The following is a 21,495-nucleotide window of genomic DNA, read 5'->3' as shown; positions in this document are numbered from 1 at the left end:
TGGGGGGCAACCAAGTGAGGGAGGAGCCGGAGGGACGGGGCTGAGACTGTGACCAGGTGAGGGCCTGGGGGGCGGGGTGGGTAGAGGGATTCGGAGGAAAGGTGAGGTTTGCAGGCGGCCAGGTGAGGGGAAAGGAAGGGGCCTAGAGGCTGACTGGAGAGGGAAATAAACCCAGGAAATGGGGTGGGGCGGGGGATGATGCGTATCCAAGCGGGACGGGGGGAGGGGGGTCACTCGACCAGGTAAGGGCAGAACTGGACGGGGCGCAGGGGAGGGGGGCTTAGAAGCGGCTGGGTGAGGGTGGGCGGGGCAAGGGCATGGCCTATGAAACCCGCCTGACCCGCTGAGAAGCCTGGGAGACGGCCAAGGCTCGGGCGAACTAGAGTTTGCAGGGATTGACCATTTGTGGAGGGACCGAGATTCTGAGAGACCAGTGCTCAAGGTCAGATTCAAAAGAGGAGCTAGGAAGCCAGGAGGCTCCCGCCCGTCATCCCAGCTGCTCAGGAGGGTGAGATCGGAGAATCACAGTTCAAAGCCAGCCCAGGCAGGAAAGTCCATGAGACTCATCTCCACTTAGCCACAAAAAAATCTGGAAGCAGAGCTATGGCTCAAGTAGTAGAGCACCAACCAGCCTTGAGCAAACAAAGCTCAGGGTCAGGCCCTGACTTCAAGCCCCAGTACCAGCCCCAGTACCAGCGCTCACACACACACAAAGAGGAGCTAAGGATTGATGTAAGGAGAAATAGGATGCTTGGGTTCTCCCCTGGCATCTCATTACCCTGTCTGTTCTCCCCCTTTACAGACTAGCAACCCTGGCACCACCGATGCCTTCCTGCACTACCGCACCAGCAAGGTGCGGGCCCTGCGGGCAGCCAGGCTGGAGCGGTTGGTGCATGAGCTGGTGTCTGGGGACCCAGCCCAGGACCCGAGCTTTGTACCTGCTTTCCTGGCCACCTACCGGGCCTTTGCGCCCACCGCACACGTGCTGGGCTTCCTGCTGCCCCCTCCTCCCCCGCCCCCACCTCTCAGGTCAGTAGCCATCAAGAACCTTCAGTGTTCCCGCCCTCAGATCTTCACCTGTGGCCCCCTTCCTCAGGTTTACAAGCAGGAATTCCAGGGATAGGCCAGTGGCTCACGCCACTGACATCTGAGGATTGCATCTGAGGATTGCAGAGGTTCAAAGACAGCCTGGGCAGGAAAGTTCATGAGACTCTTATTTCCAATTAACTACCAAAAAAAACCCCAAAACAAAACAAACACAAACACAAAAGTGGAGTGGAGGTGTGGTTCAAGGTAGAGCACCAGCCTTGAACATAAAAGCTCAGGGACACGCGCCCAGGCCCTGAGTTCAAGTTCAGAGAAACTCCTAGCCCTCCTCCTATCCCCTTTTCACATTTCCCAGGGTAGAAAGCAAGACAGATGGACAAGATCTGAGCATCACCAAGAACCTAAGGTTAGTCTTCCGGCCAGTGTGGGGAACACGGGGATCCTCAAAATCAGAGATCACCCCTCAAAGCAAGGGCTGCAGAGCTAGCTGACCTGAGGGTCCAAGTCTGGGCCTCTGTACCTTGCCTGGTGTCCTGCAAGCTAGGGTGGGAGTCTCCAATGGGCGGCGGGGAGACAGAGTGAGGGGGTCCCAGTAAAGCCCACCCCTCTTTTGATCTTAACCCAGACATGGGTCAGACTCTAAGTGGTCCCCACTTGTGGGCAGGGCTGTGGTGTCCGTGCTGGGCTCGTGGCTCCAGGACCACCCTCAGGATTTCCGAGACCCCCCTGCCCATCCAGACCTGGGCACTGTCCGGATCTTTCTGGGTTGGGCGGCTCCAGGAGGAGTTGAGGCCCAGGAAGCAGAGAAACTTCTGGAAGAATTTTTGAAGGAGACTGAACGAGAACAGGAAGAAGAAGAGCAGTCTGTGGCCCGGGCAGGTGAGGGGGTTTCTGTGTGTGTGTGTGTGTGTGTGTGTGTGTGTGTCTGTCTGTCCTTTAGCTCTTTCCACTCAAGACTGGTCTTTTAGCACTTGAGCCACAGCTTCAGCTTGATGATTAGTGGGAGATAAGAGTCTCGTGGAGGGGCTGGGAAGTTGGCTCAGTGGCAGAGTGCTTGCCTCTCATGCATGAGACCCTGGGTTCGATTCCTCAGCACCACATAAGCAGAAAAAAGCCAGACATGGTGCTGTGGCTCAAGTGGTAGAGCACTAGCCTTGACCTGAAGAGCTGAGGGACAGTGCCCATGCACAGAGTTCAGGCCCCACGACCAACCAAAAAAAAAAGAGTCTCATGGAGTCAGGTGCTGGTGGCTTATGCCTGTCATCCTACTTACTCAGGAAGCTTGAGATCTGAGGATCGTGGTTCAAAGCCAGCAGGAAAGTCCGTGAGACTCTTATCTCCAGTAAACCACCAGAAAACTGGAAGTGGCGCTGTGGCTCAAGTAGTAGAGTGCTCACCTTGAGCTGAATTGCTCAGGGACAGCGCCCAGGCCCAGAGTTCAAGTCCTACAGCTGACAAAAAAAAAATTCTCATGGATTTTCCTGCCCAGTCTGGTTTAAGTCAGGATCCTCAGATCTCAGCCCCCTGAGTAGCTGGGATTACAGGCGTGAGCCACCCTGCACCTGGCTCCCTCAATTTTATTTTATATTTTTCAAATCTCTGTGAATTTAGGAGAGGCGCGTCTGGAGGGTTCTCTCCCTCTACTCCTCAGTGCTAGCTCCAGGAGCAGGAAGCTCAAGGATTAGCTGGCTGAATAATAGCATTTAGCTTAGACTATCATCTTCCACCGTGGAGTGTTTGATCTGATCTCTGTCCCTAAGCCTCACCTCTAATCCTCGGATTAGACTCAATTCAGGCCCACGATCCTCACAGCTTTACTTCTTGGCAGCCACTACCCTCAGTTCTATTTGTGTTTTTCTCCCCTCCCTCCTGGTGACTAGCTATCTTCCTCCTCTCACCACTGTGTTTCCACTGCTGGTCTCTAAATCATTAGAGCTATGCACTCCACCTTAATAACTGCTAGCTAGCCTGCCTTGTTATTGAAAATTAGTTAGAATTAGTTAGAATTGGCTCCCGCCTGTCATCCTAGCTACTCCGGAGGCTGAGATCTGAGGGTTCAGTCAAAAGCCAGCCCGGGTGAGAAAGTTTGTGAGTCCTTTTATCTCCAGTTGATCAGTGAAAAGCTGGAGTGAAGCTGTGGCTCAAGTGGTAGAGTGCTAGCCATAAGCAGAAACGGCCAAATGACAGTGAGGGGCCCTGAGTTTAAGTCCCAGCACCAGTGGGTGCACATGCGCATCCGTGCGCGCGTGCACACACACACACACAGAGTTAAAACTGCCCTGGCCACATTGGCAGTGCTTGGTACATCTAGGAAATTCCACCCATGTCTTTCTGCAGGCTTCTTGAGATCAGAACTTTTAAAAAGATCATTTATTGAGCACCTACTGTATACCTGGCTCATTTTTGAGGTTTGAATTCACACTCTGCACCTCCCATTCTCCTTTGGCTGTTTGCTGGGCTGGCACTCTAGCACTTGAGCCAGGATTCCAGCATTGTTTTTTTGCTATTTTTTTTCGTGCCAGTCCTGGGGCTTGAACTCAGGTCCTGGGCACTGTCCCTGAACTTTTTGCTCCAGGCTATAGTTCTAGTTCTTGAGCCACAGCACCACTTCTGACTTGTTTTGCTGGTTAGAGGTACAAGTCTCAAAGACTTTCCTGTCCATGCTGTCTTCGAACCTCAGATCTCAGCTTCTGAGTAGCTAGTATTACAGGCAGGAGTCATGATGGCCTGGCACTGGAACAGATTTTAAATCTTCCATGTGAATTTTTGCTACAGAAAAACTCAGATATGTACAAAAGTAGGAAAGAATAGTAAAGAACACTCAAACATTCACATACTTATTGCTGGCTTTCAACAGTTACCCACCTATGCCGGGTGTGGTAGTGCGTGCCTGTAATTCCAGCACCGGAGAGGTTAATTCCAGTAGAATGATTCAGGCACTTGAGTTATTATTCCAGCAGGAGGATTCTGGATTCCAGCTCTTTCCGGGCTGTATGGTGAAAACCACCACCACCACAACCAATTATTGCTTTGACCAGAAGAACTTATTTAAGATGATGTTAAAGCAAATATCAGACTTAATTTCATCTCATACTTAAATATTCTGCATAGGCAGCTCTGACAAGAGCTTGTTTAGTTTCTTCAGTGCTGGGTATGGAATCTGTGTGTGTGTGTGTGTGTGTGTGTGTTACTGAAGTTTGACCTCAGGGCCTTTGCTTGCTAAGTAGGTGCTCTGAAATTGCATCTATACCCCCAATTTTTCTTACTTTACCACTTGAGCCACAGAGCCACTTCCAGCTTTTTTCTTTTTGCTTATGTGGTGCTGAGGAATCGAACCCAGGGCCTCATGCACATAAGGCAAGCACTCTACCACTGAGCCACCTTCCCAGCCCTATGCAGGACTTTTATGATCCTTGCAGGACTTTTATGATCCTTGCATTCCTGGGTAATTTGTAGATGAACAAGGTGGAAATGATAGCAAGCAGATTTTTTTTTTTTTCAACACCACTAGTCTTAAACAGTACATTTGGAGATTGGGTGATTTAGAATTCTTCATCTTTTGGGAAAGGAAGAATGCAATTTTCAATGTCACCACTAGAGGGAGCTGTGGTCGAAACACAAGTTTTTAAAATAATTTTCTCCACACTTTATAGCAGTCTGGTTTGCCTGATCTCGTTTGATTTAAAAGGAAAATCAAGGGGCTGGGAAGGCGTCTCAGTGATAGAGTGTTTGCCTCACATGAATGAGGCCCTGGGTTTGATTTCTCAGCACCACATAAGCAGAAAAAGCCAGAAATGGGGTTGTGGCTAAAGTGGTAGAGCACTAGCCTTGAGCTGAAGAGCTGAGGGACAGCGCCCAGGCCCAGAGTTCAAGGCCCACAACCAACAAAAAATAAAAATTAAAAAAAAAGGAAAATCAAGAGCTGGCCACCGGTGGCTCCTCCTGTCATCCTAGCTACTCAGGAAGCTGAGATGCGAGGAGCAAGGTTTGAAGCCAGCCCCGGCAGGAAAGTCTGTGAGATATACCTCCATTAAACTACTCAGAAAAGGCCAGAGGTGGTGTCAAGTGGTAGAGAGCTTACCTTGAGAAAAAGAATCAGGGATAACAACCAGGCTCTGAGTTCAAGCCCCAGAAGTGGCACCTTTTTTTTTTTTTTAACAGATGAACAATCAAGTGAGATTAAAAGGCATGCTCTACCCGAGTGAGTCTTCACCACTAGCCTAATGAGCAAGTTTGGGTTTGAATTTGGGATGTGTATTTTAGTTTTGGCCGTATTGGGGTTTGAACTTGGGGTCCTGGTAACTGCTAGGCAAGGGCTCTACCACTACAAACACACCCTCTGTCTTTTTTTTTTTTTTTGTCAGTCATGGAGCCTAAACTCTGGGCCTGGGCGCTGTCCCTCAGCTCTTCTGCTCAAGATGAGCACTCTACCACTTGAGCTACAGCGCCACTTCTGCTTATGTGGTGCTGAGGAATCGAACCCAGGGCCTCATGAATGTGAGGCAAGCACTCTACCACTGAGCCACCTTCCCAGCTCTAGTTTGGATTTTTTTTTTTTTTGTCGGTTGTGGGGCTTGAACTCTGGGCCTGGGCGCTGTCCCTCAGCTCTTCAGCTCAAGGCGAGTGCTCTACCACTTGAGCTACAGCACCACTTCCGGTTTTCTAGTGGTTTATTGGAGATAGGAGTCTCATAGTCTTTCCTGCCCGGGCTGGCTTTGAACTGCGATCCTCAGATCTCAGCCTCCTGAGTAGCTAGGATTACAGGCGTGAGCTACCAGTGCCCGGCGGTCTAGTTTGGATTTTTGACAGAAGATCTCTCTATCCTCTAACTGATGATCTTCCTATCTCAGACTCCTGAGTACTAACTAGGATACCACCATGCATGGCTGTATTTAGTTATTTATTTGTCAGTCATGGGGCCTGAACTCTGGGCCTAGCTGCTGTCCCTCAGCTCTTCAGCTCAAGACCAGCGCTCTACCTTGAGCCACAGCGCCACTTCTGGCTTTTTTCTGCTTATGTGATGTTGAACAATTGAACCCAGGGCCTCATGCATGTGAGACAAGCACTGTACCACTGAGCCACCTTCCCAGCCCCTCATGGCTGTATTTATTTATTGCAGAGCTGGTGATCACACCCAAGTCCTGCCATATGCTAGACAATTGGTGTATCACTGAACTGTATCCCAAGTCATGCAACCTTCCCTTTTTCCTTTCCTTTCCCTCCCCACTCTCTCCTTTCCTTCCTTCCCTTCCTTCCTTCCCTCCTTTCCCTTTTTCCCTCCCTCCCTCCCTCCCCCCCTCTCTCCCTCTCTCTCTCCTCTCTCTCTTTCTTGTCCTGGAGCTTCAAGTCTGGGCACTGTCCCTAAGCTGCTTTTTGTTCAAGGCTAGCACTCTACCACTTGAGCCACAGCGCCACCTCCAGCTTTTTCTGTTTATCTGGTACTGAGGAATTAAACCCAGGGTTTGGTGTATGCTAGGCAAGACTCTACCACTGAGCCATCTTCCCAGCTCATCAGATGACTTTCTGACAATAATCTTTCTTCTAAAATGAATGAAAAGTCTTAAGAAAAGTCTTAATTTTGATACAACCTCAAAAAATTGTTATTTTCTACTCCAGTCCTGAATACTTAGCTTCAGATTCCTGCCCTGCCTTCTTCTTGAAGGTGTGATGAAATGTGATTTTGGACAAACTGTTTCACATGTCAGTTTCCCTGTATTGAGAGATAGATGGACAAATAAAACACCTCCCTGCCTAGTGTGGTGATACATGCCTGTAACCCCAGCTCCTCGGGAGACAGAGGCAGGAGAATCTCCAGTCCAGGCCAGCCTTGAGCAAAATTAGAACAGAAAGCAAACAAAAACAGGAAACAAAAGAGATGAGAATATGTTCTAAGTGGCAGAGTGCTTGCTTAGCAATGTGGAAAGTTCCGGAAATTCCTTATTGTGCTGAAGAATTAAATTAATCCATGCAATTAATACTTAGAAATACTCAGAGTTCCTTAAGATATTCCAAGTTCCTTAAAATATTCAGTTCCTTTTACAGATGATAGAAAAAAAGGGGGGAGGGGATCTTACAGGGATTTGGATTTTGTATTTTTAAATTCTTTCTGCAGTTGGCTGGAGATTTAGCCTGGCCTGACCTTGTCTACTCTATCCTCAGCTCAAATTATAAAAGGGTGTGTGTGTGTGTGTGTGTGTGTGTGTGTGTGTGTGTGTGTGTTTGTGTGTTTTACTTTTCTCTGTGCCAGTCCTGGGGATGGAACTCAGGGATGCTGTCCCTTACCTTTTTTGTGGTTCATTGGAGAGAAGAGTCTCTTTTTTTGGTCGGGCTGGCTTTGAACAGCTACCCTCAGATCTCAGCCTCCTGAGTAGCTGGGATTACAGGCGTGAGCCACCGGTCTCAAATTTGAGTCTCTAACCTGGTCTAATCCTCAGGGTCCCTCAGGACCAACTCCCAGGAGGGCCTGGCTGAAGAGGAGGAGGAAGAGGCCGGGCAGGAAGGCCCGGAGCTCCTGGATTTCAGCGAGGACGAGGTGGCCGAGCAGCTGACTCTCATAGATGTGGTGAGAACCCCGGGCTGGGGCAGAGCGGGGGTGCAGCGGAGGGGCCGGTTACCACACGGCGGCCCCATCCCACCTTCCTCCCCCACCCAGGAGCTCTTCTCGCGCGTGCGGACCTGCGAGTGCCTGGGCTCGGTGTGGTCTCAGCGGGACCGGCCCGGAGGCGCAGGTGTCTCCCCGACCGTCCGCGCCACCGTGGCCCAGTTCAACAAGGTGACTGGCTACGTGCTGGGCTCGGTGCTGGGGGCACCGGGCCTGGCCGCGCTGCAGCGGGCGCAGCGGATCGAGAAGTGGATCCGCATTGCCCAGGTAGGTGGGGGCGTGGCTTCTATGCGTGGGGCGTGGCTTCTATGTGGGGCGTGGCCTCTGTGCGGGGGCGTGGCGTGTGCTTGTAACCTGGAGTGGGCGTGGCTTTTGGGACAGGTCCGTGGTGCAGGCGTGGCGTTTGTGGGTGGGGCGTCGTTATGGGCAGGGCTTAAGGAGGAGCATTTGGGAGTGGGAGGAGCCTGGGCAGGGCTAGGGAATCGAATGGGCGGGGTGGTCCTGAACCAAGCTGAGTTGGGGGTGGGGCGGGAACTTCAGGACCTGGAGGAAGGAATAGGGGGGGTCTCGAGCAAGTTGGGGCGTATGAAAGGGAATGGAAAAGGAAGAAGGTAGAAAATGGATACTTGTGAATCGGTTCAAGGAGGATGCTACTTACTAGAGAGGCTGGGAGAAGACAAGGCCAGGGGGCGTGGCTCAGGGAGTGTGTGGCTCCAGTGGGCAGGGCTCTGGCTGGCAGGGCTCTGGTGTGGGGGCGTGGCTTTGGTGGGCAGGGCCCCCAGCGGGCGTGGCAGGGGTCCCATTGGGCGTGGTTTGTGTGGGCGTGGTTTTTGGTGGGCAGGGCTAGGAGAAGAGCCGGGGAAGGGATGGGGTCAGGGGAATCAGGGGAAGTCTTAGCTTGGCACCAGTCCCTGGGGGGGGGGGGAGCCCAGGGTCATCTGGCTTCCGAAGTCACATGATCCAAGTGGCTGTGTCCTGGAAGTCAGCTCCCCGGTGTGACCTGTGTCCCACCGCCCCCAGCGCTGCCGGGAACTGCGGAACTTCTCGTCCTTGCGGGCCATCCTGTCCGCCTTGCAGTCGAACCCCATCTACCGGCTGAAGCGCAGCTGGGGGGCCGTGAGCCGGTGAGCCTGGGGAGGGGGGTGGCGCTGGGGGCGGTGGAGGCCTGGGGACCCCCTCCCCGCTCCCCAGCTCTGACGACCATCCCTCTCTCTTATCCCCACCAGGGAACCATTATCCACTTTCAGAAAACTTTCACAGATTTTTTCCGACGAGAACAACCACCTCAGTAGCCGAGAGATTCTTTCTCAGGTTTGGATGGTTCTTGATCCAGTAGATTCCAGAGGCAGGCAGGGGACTCTGTGTGTGTGTGTGTGTGTGTTGGTCCTGGGGCTCCAACTCAGGGCCTGAGTTCTGTCCCTGAGCTTTGTCATTCAAGGTTGGCGTTCTAGTTCTACCACTTGAGTTACAACTCTACTTCTGGCTTTTTGCTGATTATTGGAGATAAGAGTCTCAGAGACTTTCTTGTCCCTGCGGGCTTGGAACCTCGATCCTCAGGTCTCAGCCCCCTGAGTAGCCAGGATTATAGGCAGAAGACACCCACTTGACTGTTTCTGTGACACTCAGCAAAAATAAAAGCCTTGACAAAATACAAGAAGTGACAGGAAAAGGTTACTTAAGGCCAGAGTGGCAGCCAAGTGTGGAAAAGGAAATAGGTTCTGGGAATTTCTCTTGATACACATGAATTTTTAAATGTGGGCCAAGTCTGATTCATTATAGGCAAAGAACGTAGGTTCTAATTGCAATCAGGCTCTGGTTCTTCCAGTGAATTCAGAATAAATGGAACATGGAACCTGCTCGTAAGTCTAGAACATTCTGTTACCCTCCCCTCAAATAGGAAGGCACGTTGCTCTGGCAGGTGTCTATCTAAATGTCTTCACCTTGGAGAGACCCTCCCTGAAGTAAAGGGCCCCCACCATCTGCACACACCTTCCCCTCCTCTCCCTGCATTATTAGTAGTCTTTCTGCCTGTGCTATTATGGTATTTATGCTCCTGTGTCTACTGAAACTACTGGTCTCTACATCAGACCTTCTATTTCTCAGGAGGTACTGGGGTTTGAACTTAGGGCCTTGTACTTGTTAGACAGGTATTCTATCACCTGAGACTCCTAGCTCTTTTCTTTTGCTTTGGGTATTTTTGAGATTGACTTTATCCAGCCTAGACCACGATCCCCTTTTTCCATCATAGCTTTTTCTTTGGTCTAGATAGGCTGGTTTAGAACTGAGGTCCTCTCCATCTCTGTCACCTCTGAATAGATAACCATGCTGTCTGCTTGGTACTCAGCATAGTGTCTGGCACACGGTAAGCACTCAGTAAATACCTTCTTGGGGAAGGCATATGTTAAATAACAAGGGCTCAAGGGACAGGAAGCTCGGCCAAAGCACCTACTTTGTGCCCTCAGCCCTTCCTGTGTGCCTGGCCTTGTTTTTTGCTCCACTGACAACCAGAGGGACTCAGAGTATCAGAATATCTACCTTGCAGGGCACCTTATGACTCACGCCTGTAATCCCAGCTACTCAGGAGGCTGAGATCTGAGGATTGCAATTTGAAGCCAACTCCAAGCAGGAAAGTCTGTGAGATTGAGATTCAACTCCAAATTAACTACTAAAACAAACAAACAAACTGGAAGTGGAGCTGAGGCTCAAGTGGTAAAGAGCTAGCCTTGAGCACAAAAGCTCAGGGACAGTGGCTAGGTCCTGAGTTACAAGCCCCAGGACCCAACATTGAGAGAGAGAGAGAAGGGGGGGAGAGAGAGAAATGAATCTGGGTACCAGTGGCTCACGCCTGTAATTCTAGCTGCTCAGGAGGCTCAGATCTGAGGATTGGGGTTCAAAGCCAGCCTGAGCAGGAACATCTGTGAGATTCTTATCTCCAGGGAACCACCAGAAAACCGGAAGTGGTGCTTTGGCTCACAGAGCCCTTGCCTTGAGCTGAAGAGCGTAAGGACAGTGCCCAGGCCCAGAGTTCAAGCCCCACGACTGACAAAAACAAAAAAACAAATGAAGATGGGTATTACTGTGGGTACTGAAGAAGTTGAAGGAGATCCTAGGCCAGCCAAACCTTTCTTTCTTCCCAGGAGGAGGCTACGGAGAAACCCCAGGAGGAGGACAGCAGCACTCCAGGGAGCCTGTCCTCCGTGAGTGTCGTGGTATAGGCTGTGGGGGGAGAGAAGACCCTCAGGCTGAGGGTGGCAGGGTCAGCAGTGACCCAGAGTGACTGGAGCTTTGGGGGGGCTGCAGAAGCTTCCCCCAGGTCCAGTTCCCTATCTGGGGACCTTCCTCACCGACTTGGTTATGTTGGACACAGCCCTGCCGGACAAGTTGAAGGTTTGACCTGCCCCCTGACCCTTGACCCCTGACCCCAGCTCCACTTGCTCCTAACTCAGTGGGCCTCCTCCTGTCGACCCTTGATCCTGCCTTGAACCTCTTGACCCTGGACAGTCCAGCTGAGGTCCATTTTGCCCCCTCCCTACAGGGGGATCTTATCAACTTTGAGAAGAGGAGGAAGGTAAGAGGATCCCAGTGGGTGTTAGTTAGGGCCGCAGGGAGGTGCTGGTGATGGGGAGGGGGCGGGGCCGCTCACAGGCCACGCCCCCAGGAGTGGGAGATCCTGGCCCGAATCCAGCAGCTGCAGAGAAGCTGCCGGAGCTACAGCCTGAGCCCCCACCCGCCCATCATGGCTGCCCTGGAAGCCCAGCGCCAGCTCAACGAGGAGCAGAGGTAATGCCTGCCGCCTGGCCCAGCTGCACCCCTGCCCAGCCTCTCACCCCTCCACCCTTCCCAAGCCCAACCCCAACCTGGGAGGCCTGCCCTCACTTCCTGCCCCAAACTTGGCCCCACCAGACATTATGATTTCAGTCGTGTGTGTGTGTGTGTGTGTGTGTGTGTGTGTGTTGATGTTGGTCCTGGGGCCTGAACTTACGGCCTGGGCACTCTCCCTGAGCGTCCTTGTTCAAGATAGGCACTCTATCACTTGAGTCACAGCTCCACTTTGGCTCTTATTGGGGGCTAATTAGAGATAAGAGTCTCATGGACTTTTCTACAAGGACTGGCCTCAAACCACAATCCTCCAGGCTCAGCCTCCTGACTAGCCAGGATTACAGGAGTGAACCACCCGTGCCTGGCTCCCATCAGTTGTGTGTGTGTGTGTGTGTGTGTGTGTGTGTGTACGTATCAGTACTGGGACTTGAACTCAGGGCCTCATTGCTGGTTCCAAGCATTTTTTTGCCCAAGACTGGCTGGGTTGGGACTGTGATTCTTGGACTGCAGCTTCCTGAGTACCTAAAGCTAGCTGGCTTTAACTCCAACGTTAATGTTTTTGTGATTATCTGATTCAGCCCAATTGTTTCCTGCCAGCCTATGAAATTCATGACCTTCACCATTGACCCTGACCACCACTTTTTACCCTGTTGTCCCTTGACCCAACTCCTTTGTTGAACTGGTACTGGAGGCGTGGCTCAATGGCAGAGCACCTACCTCACAGACTTAAGGCTCTGAGTTCAAATCCTTATACAACAAAATAAAAAAATAAGTTCTTGCCAGGCACCGGTGGCTCACAACTGTCATCCCAGCTACTCAGGAGGCTGAGATCTGAGGATCATGGTTCAAAGCCAGTCCGGGCAGGAAATTCCGTGAGACTCTTAGCTCCAATGAACCACCAGCAAACCGGAAGTGGCGCTATGGCTCAAGTGGTAGAGCGCTAGCCTTGAGCTGAAGAGCTGAGGGACAGCGCCCAGGCCCAGAGTTCCAGTCCCAGGGCCCCCAACAAGAAAAAAAGTGTCACCTTGTAAATCTCCATGTGATTGGCCAGCCAGGCCGCCCCAGCTAGTCCCTGCTGCCTCGCAGCTCCATGTGCCCTGACCCACACATCTGTTCTCAGCGGTTGCACCAAGACCCAATCCCAACTCTTTCACTCCTCTCTCCATCCCCCCTGCACCCTGGCCCACCTTCCCCCATCCCCATTTTGACCCCTTTAGCTACCGAATCTCCCGGGTCATTGAGCCACCGGCTGCCTCCTGTCCCAGCTCCCCACGCATCCGGAGGCGCATCAGCCTCACCAAGCGGCTCAGTGCGTGAGTTGGGGATCGGGAAGGGGGGAAGGGGAGGGTATCTGAAGGGTCAAGGGTCATGTGAGCCAGGATTGGTGTGGGGGGGAGGGGGAAGTCTGCCAAGTGTGGCCTCAGTATTCTTTCCTTCCTTCCATCTTCCTTCCTTCCTTCCTTTTCTTTCTTCTTTCCTTCTTCCTGTCTTCTTTCTTTTCCTTCTTTCCCTCCCTCCCTTCCTTCTCTTTCTTCCTGCTCTTTCTTTCTTTTCTTTTCTTTTTTTCTCTTTTCTTTTTGTGCTGGTCCTGGGGCTTGAACTCAGAGCCTTAAACCTGTCCCTTAGCTTTGTCACTCAAGGCTGGCACTTTACCACTTGAGCCACAGCTCCACTTGTGCTTTTTAGTAGTTGATTGGAGAGGAGAGTCTCATACTTTTCCCGCCTGGGCTGCCCTTCGAACTCTCAGCTTCCTGGTCAGCTAAGGATTATAAGGTGTGAGCCACCAGCTCTCTGCATTACTCTTTGTTCACATTCTCAGGAAGCTGTCTCGAGAGAAAAGCTCATCTCCCGGTGCCAGTCCTGGGGACCCCGCATCACCCCCCTCCAGGTGACTTCCCAGTTGGTGAAGGGGCTTAGAGAGACAGCAGTGTCAAAGGTCAGAGCAGCCAGGCCACCTCAGGCTCTGTGTCTCCCCCCAGTCTGTCCCCAGGCTCCCCTCCTTCCAGTCCTAGAACCAAGGACCCCCCAAGCAGCCCTCCATCCTCTCCAGGGCCTCAGGGCCCCAGCACCAAGGTACCAAGGCCACTTGGGTTTGCATGGAGGACTGGGGTGCCTGGATGCTCTACGTGCGCGTGCATGCGTATGAATGTGCGCATGCGTGTGTGTGTGTGAGAGAGACCCTTTCATGTTGTGTGCGTGCACAGGATTGTGGGGTCAGTTAGGAGATAGAATGCCTCCTCAAGACCCTGCTTGACCGATCACTAGTCTAGAGTGTATGTGCGTTTGTCTGTCTGTCTCTCTGTCTGTTCACACTGGGGCTTGAACTCAGGGCCACAGGCTCTCGCTTGGCTTTTTGCCCATGGCTGGTCTCCACTTCTGTTTTTTGGTGATGATAAGAGTCTCCTAGACTTGCCTGCCCAGGGCTGACTTCAGACTACCATCCTCAGATCCCAGCCTCCTGTAGCTGGGATTACAGGTGTGAGCCACCAGTGCCTGATGATTTTTGTCTTGTAGCATAGGATGTCCTTACCAACTTGCAATCCTCCTGCCTCTCTCTGCCTCTTGAGTGCTGGGATTACAGGCATGCACTGCCTGGCCCATAACTTGTACATGGTTTGTGAATGGTTGGTGTGGCCATTTGATTGTGTAACAGAGGACTGAGGGGTGTGTGTGATGGGCTGATGTATACGTGGGCCTCTGTGTGTGTGCCTCAGTGTGTGTCCTGGGTATGTAGGGAGGGTGTGGTTGTATACTCAGGAGGTAGAGATGACTTTGTTGAAGACACTGGTGGGACCTCATGCAAGCCTGCAGCCTCTTATTTTTTATTTTTGTTGGTTGTGGGGTGTGAACTCAAGGCCTAGGCGCTGTCCCTGAGATTTTTTTTGCTCGGCCAGCATTCTACCGCTTTGAGCCACAGCTCCACTTCCAGTTTTCTGGTGGTTCATTGGAGATAAAGAGTGTCATGGACCCTCTTGTCCGAGCTGGCTTTGAACCACGATCCTCAGATCTCAGCCTCCTGAGCAGCTGGGATTGCAGGTGTGAGCCACCAGTGCGGGGCTTGCTCTCATCCTCCTACAGCTGCCTGTGAGCCTGGACCCCCCAGGTCCCCGGTCCCCAGCGCCAACCCTGAGCAGCCCTAGAGTACCCCCCTCAGGACAGCAGAACTCGGAAGCCCGGATCATCCGGGTCAGCATGGACAATGACCATGGGAATTTATACCGGAGCATTTTGGTGAGGGGCTGATCTGGGGATTTGCTGGGTGCAGCCCTGCTCTTCGGGGGTTGGGGCGGGGGGGCCGAGAACTCTTTCCCTCACTTCCTACTCTTATCCTGCAGCTCACTAGTCAGGACAAAGCACCCAGCGTGGTCCAGCGAGCCCTAGACAAACACAATGTGTCCCAGTGTGGGTCTCGTGACTACCAGCTATTCCAGGTCCTACCTGGGGACAGAGGTGAGCAAGGGACAGCTTGGAACCTGGGCTGGAGAAGCAGTCTCCACTGGAGTCAAAGATAGAGCCCTGCTGGGTGCAGTGGCTCAAGCCTGAAGTCTTTAGCTAACTGGGAGGCAGAGATGGGAGGATCAGGATTCAAGGCCAACTCAGACAAAAAGACATTCATAACTCCAACTCAACCAATGGTTGAGTGTGTTATCCCACCTATGCGGAGAAGCAGAAGTAGGAGGATCACAGTCCAGGACAGCCCAGGCATACAGGAGACCTAACCTCAAAAATAACCAATGCAAGCTGGGTGTTGGGGGTTTGCACTCATCCTCCTAGCAACTCAAGAGGCTGAGATCTGAGAATCAGTTCTTTTTTTTTTTGGGGGGGGGACCTGGTTCTGAGGCCTAAACTCTGGGCCTGAGCGCTGTCCTTCAGCTCTTCAGCTCAAGGCTAGCACTCTACCACATGAGCCACAGCGCCACTTCCGGCTTTTTTTCTTTTTGTTTATGTGGTGCTGAGGAATCAAACCCAGGGCCTCAGGCATGCAAGGCAAGCGCTCTACCACTGAGCCACCTTCCCAGCCCTGAGAATCACAGTTCTAAGCCAGCCAGGGAAGTAAAAGTTTTCCCTGCCCTGAGACTCATCCCCACTAAACTACCAATAAAAGCCAGAAGTGGTGCTGTGGCTCCAGTGGTAGAATACTAGCCTTGAGCAAAAGAAGTTCAGGTACAGCACCCAAGCCCCGAGTTCAAGCCTCAGGACCAGCAAAACAAAACACAGCAACAACAACAACAACATAGCTGGGCACTGGTGGCTCACACCTATAATCCTAGCTACTCAGGAAGCTGAGATTTGAGGATCAAGCCCGGGCAGGAAAGTCCATGAGACTCTTATCTCCAACAAACCACCAGAAAAATGGAAGTGGCGCTGTGGCTCAAGCGGTAGATGCTAACCTTGAGCAGAAGAGCTGAGGGACAGCGCCCAGGCCCAGAGTTCAAGCCACATAAAAAAAAAAAAAAAAGAGACCCATGGACTGTCTTTCCCAGGCTGGCTTTGAACTGCGATCCTGAGGTCTGGACCTCCAGTGTAGCTAGGATTTACAGGCCTGAGCCACCAGGAGACACTGTATTCATTTACCCTCCAGGGCCTGGGAGCAGGTGGGTGGGACATCCAGAATAACTCAGGTGTCCAGCACGAAGGCCAGGAAGTTGTGCAAACTGGCAAGGGGATGTTGTCCAAGTTCCCAGAGCATGTCTTGGCGGGGTTGGGGGCGAGGCAAAGGGAAAGACAGTCATTGGAATTCTAGAAGGTTCTCTAGGTCCTTCCTGGGAGGTTAGGAAACTTGTGAATGTGCAGTTCTGCCACATCGTTTCCACTTCTCTGCAGTGCTCCTGATTCCGGACAATGCCAATGTCTTCTATGCCATGAGTCCTCAAGCCCCCGGAGACTTCGTACTGCGTAGGAAGGAGGGGACCCGGCCCACACCCTCTGTCTCCCCAACCTGACCCCCAGAGCATCTTGGGTCCTCGCTCCTACACCATGGAAGTTGGGGGGACCTCTGCCCTGGGAAGCCTCCACCTCCTCTTTTTCTCTTCTTTCTTTTCTTTGGTAGATTGTAGGGCTTGAACTCAGGGCCTGGGCACTGTCTCTGAGCTCTTTTGCTCAAGGCTAGCACTCTACCACTTTGAGCCACAGTTCCACTTCCCATTTTCTGGTGGTTCATTGGTGATGAAAGTCTCATGGACTTTCCTGCCTGGAACCGTGATCCTCAGATCTTAGCCTTCTGAGTAGCTAGGATTACAGGTGTAAGCACCAGTACCTGGCTGTGTGTGTGTGTTGTGTGTGTGTGTGTGTGTGTGTGTGTGTGTGTGTGCGTGTGTGCATATGTGTGGGATTTGACCTCAGGGCTTGGGTGCTGTCTTTGAGCTTTTGTGCTCAAGGTTAGTACTCTACTATTTGAGCCACAGCTCCACTTCTGGCTTTTTTCTGGTTAATTGGACAGGAAAGGATTACAGACTTTCCTTCCTGATCTGGCCTTGAACCTCCATCCTCATATTTCAGCCTCTTGAGCAGCTAGGATTACAGGTGTGCACCAGGGCCTGGGCACTGTCTGAGTCCTTTTTGCTCAAGGTGAGCACTCTACCACTTTGAGCTACAGTGCCACTTCCTGTTTTCTAGTGGTTAATTGGAGATGAGTATCAAGAACTTTCCTGTCCCAGCTGGCTTTGAACCTGGACCCTCAGATCTCAGTCTCTTGAGTAGCTAGGATTACAGGTGTGAGTCACCAGCGCCCAGCCTCCATCTCTCCCTCTCCCTGTCTCTCCTCTCCCTCTCAAGCCTGAGGCTTGAACTCTGGGTCTGAGCACTGTCCCTGTATTCTTTTTATTTTATTTTTTTGCCAGTCCTGGGGCTTGGACTCAGAACCTGGGTGCTGTCCCTGAGCTCTTCAGCTCAAGGCTAGCGCTCTACCACTGAACCACCTTCCCAGTCCTGTCCCTGCATTCTGTTGACTCAATCTCATAGCTAGTACTCTACTACTTGAGCCACAGCACCACTTCCAGCTTTTTCTGTGATTAATTGGAGATGATAGAATCTCACAGACTTTCTTGTCCAGGCTGGTTTCGAACTGTGATCCTCAGATCTCAACCTCCTGAGTAGCTAGGATGACAGGCATGAGCCACCAGTGCTGGGCCTCCATCTGTTCATAGAAGCCACTTTTCTCTGTATTCTGTGATCTTCCCCCTCTCCTACCAGACCCTGTTTCTCTGACTCTTTGGGTGCTAGACCCTGTGCAAAATGCAAACCAATAAAAGGAAAGAAAAACTCCAACCCAAATAGGGGGTTGGTTGAACCAAGACTGATGTGGAAGTATTCTGTCCCCCATTTTCCTGGGACCCTGTGCCTCTTTTCTGTGATGTATGTATAGGACAAGGGAAGAAATAAAATCCCCTGGAATCAAAGGCTGCCAGGGTCATTGCTTAGGAAGGAGTAAACATAATATGAAGAGGCAGAGAGGGAGGACCAGTGGGCGTCCCTGGCTCTTCTGAAGGTATTCGTGGATGCCCCCCTCCATCATTTTGAGAAGCTCCATGGAGATTACAGGTGTGAACTACTACACCTGGCCTGGATGCACTATATGTTCTATGTTAGGAGAATGGAAAAGGAATTAGGCTGGACCTGATCGTCACCAGGCCAGCAAGGGCCACAGACCTGCCTGTGGGTTTGGAGGTTGTACAAAGGACTGGATTGGCAGGGGGGCAGAGGGGTGGCCCGCGTCTATGGGTCCTCACAAGGAAGTAAAGGACTAAAAGTCAGGCTGTAATTACTCCAGAGTGGAATGCTCCACCTGGTGTAATGGCGTTGGGCTGAGCCCAGTTGGGATTGACCCTGTCTCCGGACAGGCAGGGGAGCGCACACCTGCTCTCGGCTTGACCTAGGGGAATAAGGTGGGTGTCAATCCTTCAGTATAATTTTTGTTTTAGTGCCCATCCTGGGGCTTGAACTCCAGGGTCGAACTCTTTTGCTCAAGGCTAGGGCTCTACCACTTGAGCCACAGCTCTACTTCCAGCTTTTTGTTGGTTTATTGGAGATCAGAGTCTCAGGGACTTTTCCTGACCTGGCTAGCTTTGAAATGCCATTCTCAGATCTCAGCTTCCTGAGTAGCTAGGATTACAGACTGTGAGGCACTAGCACTTGGCTACTTACCATATTATTAAATACCAAGTGCATAAAATATGTAAGCAGTAAAATTGTTTCTTAAAAAAAATCAGAAAAGAGCCGGGTGCTGGTGGCTCACACCTGTAATCCTGGCTGTTCAGGAGACTGAGATCTGAGGATGGTGGTTTTGAACCTGCCAGCATGGGCAAGAAAGTCTGTGGGACCCTGATCTCCAGTCAACCAGCAGAAAACAGGAAGTGGTGCTGTGGCTCAAAGTGGTAGAATGCTAGCCTTGAGCAAATGTGCTCAGAGACAATGCGCGAGCCCTCAGAGCCCGAGGACCGATATGATATATCTATATATACAGAGATATACCGATATATATATACAGATATATCGATATATCTCTCTATATATAGATATATCTGTATATATAGATATATACAGATATATAGATCTATCTGTCTATCTATCTATCTATCTATGCCTATAATCCTAACTACTCAGGGTGAAAGCTGAGAATCACAGTTGGAAGCCAGCCCTGATAGGAATGTCCTTGAGACTCCAATTAACCACCAAAAAAAAACGTCTGGAAGTGGAGCTGTGGCTCAAGTGGTAGAGCACTAGCCTTGAGCACAAAAACTCAGAGCCAGCACCCAGACCCTGAGTTCCAGACCCAGGACTGGCACACACACACACATTAAAAAGAAGTAATCAGAAAAGAAACCCCACACCCCAGAATTAATGTGCACACTTTACAAACAATAAACCATAGTATACCTCCCATCCTCACAGCATAGCCAGCTCCTATGCAAGAATTCCAACAACTAGTAGTTCTAGAGTTATTATTTCCCGACTGGCTTATCATGCTGATTGGTATGACTATCCAATAGCTTACATTTTTGGAGGGCAGAGTTTGCCAGGCATCCGGACATATTTGAAAGAAAAGAAGCCTCATTAGTGCAGGGTCACACTGTGAAAAAGCTTGACATCAAGAAACAGTTTTTCCTTCCCCCTCATCCCCTTGTTCCCCCGCCCCCCCCAAGTTACCTCCAGGAGGGGCCCTGTCCCCTGGGGCCCGGCTGCCTGGTCTTTATCTGGGGCCAGGCTTTGTGCTGGCCCCGCCCCCTCGGGGAGCTGCCACTCAGAGGCTCCTGACCGGGAAGGGCCTGGTCAGCTGTGTCCGGCGGAGGCAGCTGCGGACCCAGCTGGAGACTGTGTCAGGGGCAGAGGGGGAAAACGGAGGGCCTGGAGTCCTGGCTTCCCCGGGACTCCCCGGGTTTGGGGTGAGGGGGGCTGCTGCACCATGGGCTGCCCCAGGGTTGCCCTGTGGCCACGAGTTGGATTTCTCGGTCTCCTGCTTGCTGGGGCAGCCTGGGCTCCCCAACTCAATCTCCCGGACCCCAAGTTTGAGAGTAAAGGTAAGGTCTGGAGCTATCTGTGGAACACTTCCACGGCCTCCCCCACCACCATCCTCGCCCCCACAGATCTGCCAAGAAATGCTGGTGGAGTGAACCTCTAGATTAGATTCTGGGGTGGGGGGTAAAAGTGGGGGCTAGCTGGTATCTGATGAGACCAAACTGGGGTCTCAGTCCTCAGGCTGGATTTGGTGGTGGGGGGGAACCAATTAAGAGAGGATCATCAGGCTCTTGTTCTGTCTTTCCAGGGAGTTGGGGACCTGCTAAGTTTAATGTTGGGGTTTGGGCCTCTGAGCCCCCCGAGGGGAGGGATGGAGGGAGAAGGGCTAAGCCCCAGGGCCGAGCCTGGCCGCCTGCGGGTGACTGTAAACACCATGCCGGGCAGCCCCCAGTGAGGGGAGGGAGGGGCTCGGGTGCACGGTTGGCGCTATCTGGTCGCCCGGGGCCTGCAGGGGCTGATAGAGGGCCGCCTCCTCCACACCCACCCGCCAAGCCCGGCTGGGTCCGGGGCGGGGTCTGGAGGCTGGGGGCGGGGGACACCGAGGCCACCTGCTCTTGGAAGTTTGAGAGGTGCCACTTCTGTAGACCCCTGGAGGAGCTCCCACCCCCCAATGCTGGGGGTGCGGGGCAGGGGGAAGGACTTGGTCCTTATCGGATCCGCCCAGGCAGTAGGAAAGAGGGGGGCGGGGAAGGGCAGCTGGGGCCTGGGGAACCCGGCAGGGCTTCCTGGACAGGATGGGGGGTTTGGGAGGGAGGGGGTTGGGGGACCCTCCATCTGTCACTTCCCCCCTCCCCAGCTGCCCTGCTGGCAGCCCGCGGGGCCGAAGACCTCGTGTGTTTCACCGAGCGCCTGGAGGACTTGGTGTGCTTCTGGGAGGAGGCGGTCAGCTCGGGGGTCAACTACAACTTCTCCTACCAGCTGGAGTGAGTGGGATGGAAGTGGGGGTGCGGGCGCCCCGCCAGTGCCCGGGATGGGGAGGAGAAGGAGCGCGGGAAGAGGTAGAGCGTCCTGGAGGTCCTAGCTTGAGATATTCCCGCCTCCCCCCAATGCCTTTGGGGCCAGGCCACGCCCCCAAGTCGTGATCACTGGTGGGAACCCCCACACCGGGGCTGGGATCATCCCAGTTCTGATCACTGGTGGGAAACCCCCAAACCGAAAGGGGAGCGGCGCCCCTAGCGGCCGGGGCTGGAATAATTCCAAGGGTGGTCGCTGGTGGGAATCGCGATCCTCCTCCACACACACACACGCACTCACACGCACACGCTTCCCACGTGCTCCCTCCCTTTCCCGGGCCCAGCGGTGAGCCGTGGAAGCTGTGTGGCCTGCACCGGGCGCTCACCGCCCGCGGCACTGTGCGCTTCTGGTGCTCGCTGCCTACGGCCGACACGTCCAGCTTCGTGCCGCTGGAGCTCCGCGTCACCACCGCCTCCCGCGCCCTGCGGTACCGCCGCGTCATCCAGATCAACGAAGTGGGTGAGTGCGCTGGGGACGGGGGAGGGGGACGGGTCCCAGGG

At 52.8% G+C, this 21,495-nt stretch overlaps 2 protein-coding genes across 2 annotated transcripts in view; both read left to right on the top strand.

Annotated features, from left to right (window-relative positions):
- Nucleotides 1–198: 198 nt before the first annotated feature.
- On the top strand, nt 199–16,538 carry Rgl3 (ral guanine nucleotide dissociation stimulator-like 3). The gene is made up of 19 exons (XM_013033952.1): nt 199–242; nt 352–442; nt 803–1,029; nt 1,403–1,453; nt 1,712–1,926; nt 7,482–7,609; nt 7,700–7,915; nt 8,669–8,772; nt 8,875–8,959; nt 10,786–10,845; nt 10,949–11,035; nt 11,184–11,216; nt 11,307–11,428; nt 12,685–12,780; nt 13,287–13,355; nt 13,447–13,540; nt 14,546–14,698; nt 14,803–14,917; nt 16,292–16,538. The coding sequence occupies exons 1-19, from the start codon at nt 199–201 to the stop codon at nt 16,408–16,410; spliced, it is 2,109 nt and encodes a 702-aa protein (XP_012889406.1). The 3' UTR covers nt 16,411–16,538.
- A 3,282-nt stretch (nt 16,539–19,820) lies between these two features.
- The window catches only part of Epor (erythropoietin receptor), a 6,223-nt gene continuing 4,548 nt past the window's right edge, over nt 19,821–21,495 (top strand). Inside the window, exons 1-3 of the mRNA XM_013033995.1 lie at nt 19,821–19,983; nt 20,778–20,904; nt 21,279–21,454. Of these exons, the coding sequence (XP_012889449.1) occupies nt 19,869–19,983; nt 20,778–20,904; nt 21,279–21,454 (418 nt within the window). The 5' untranslated portion in view covers nt 19,821–19,868. The remainder of the gene's footprint in view (nt 19,984–20,777; nt 20,905–21,278; nt 21,455–21,495) is intronic.

The sequence above is a fragment of the Dipodomys ordii genome, unplaced genomic scaffold (genome assembly GCF_000151885.1).
Source record: "Dipodomys ordii isolate 6190 unplaced genomic scaffold, Dord_2.0 Scaffold180, whole genome shotgun sequence".
Classification (NCBI taxonomy): Eukaryota; Metazoa; Chordata; class Mammalia; order Rodentia; family Heteromyidae; genus Dipodomys; species Dipodomys ordii.
Note: the sequence above shows the minus strand (reverse complement) of the source record. Positions and strands in the feature narration are given on the sequence as shown.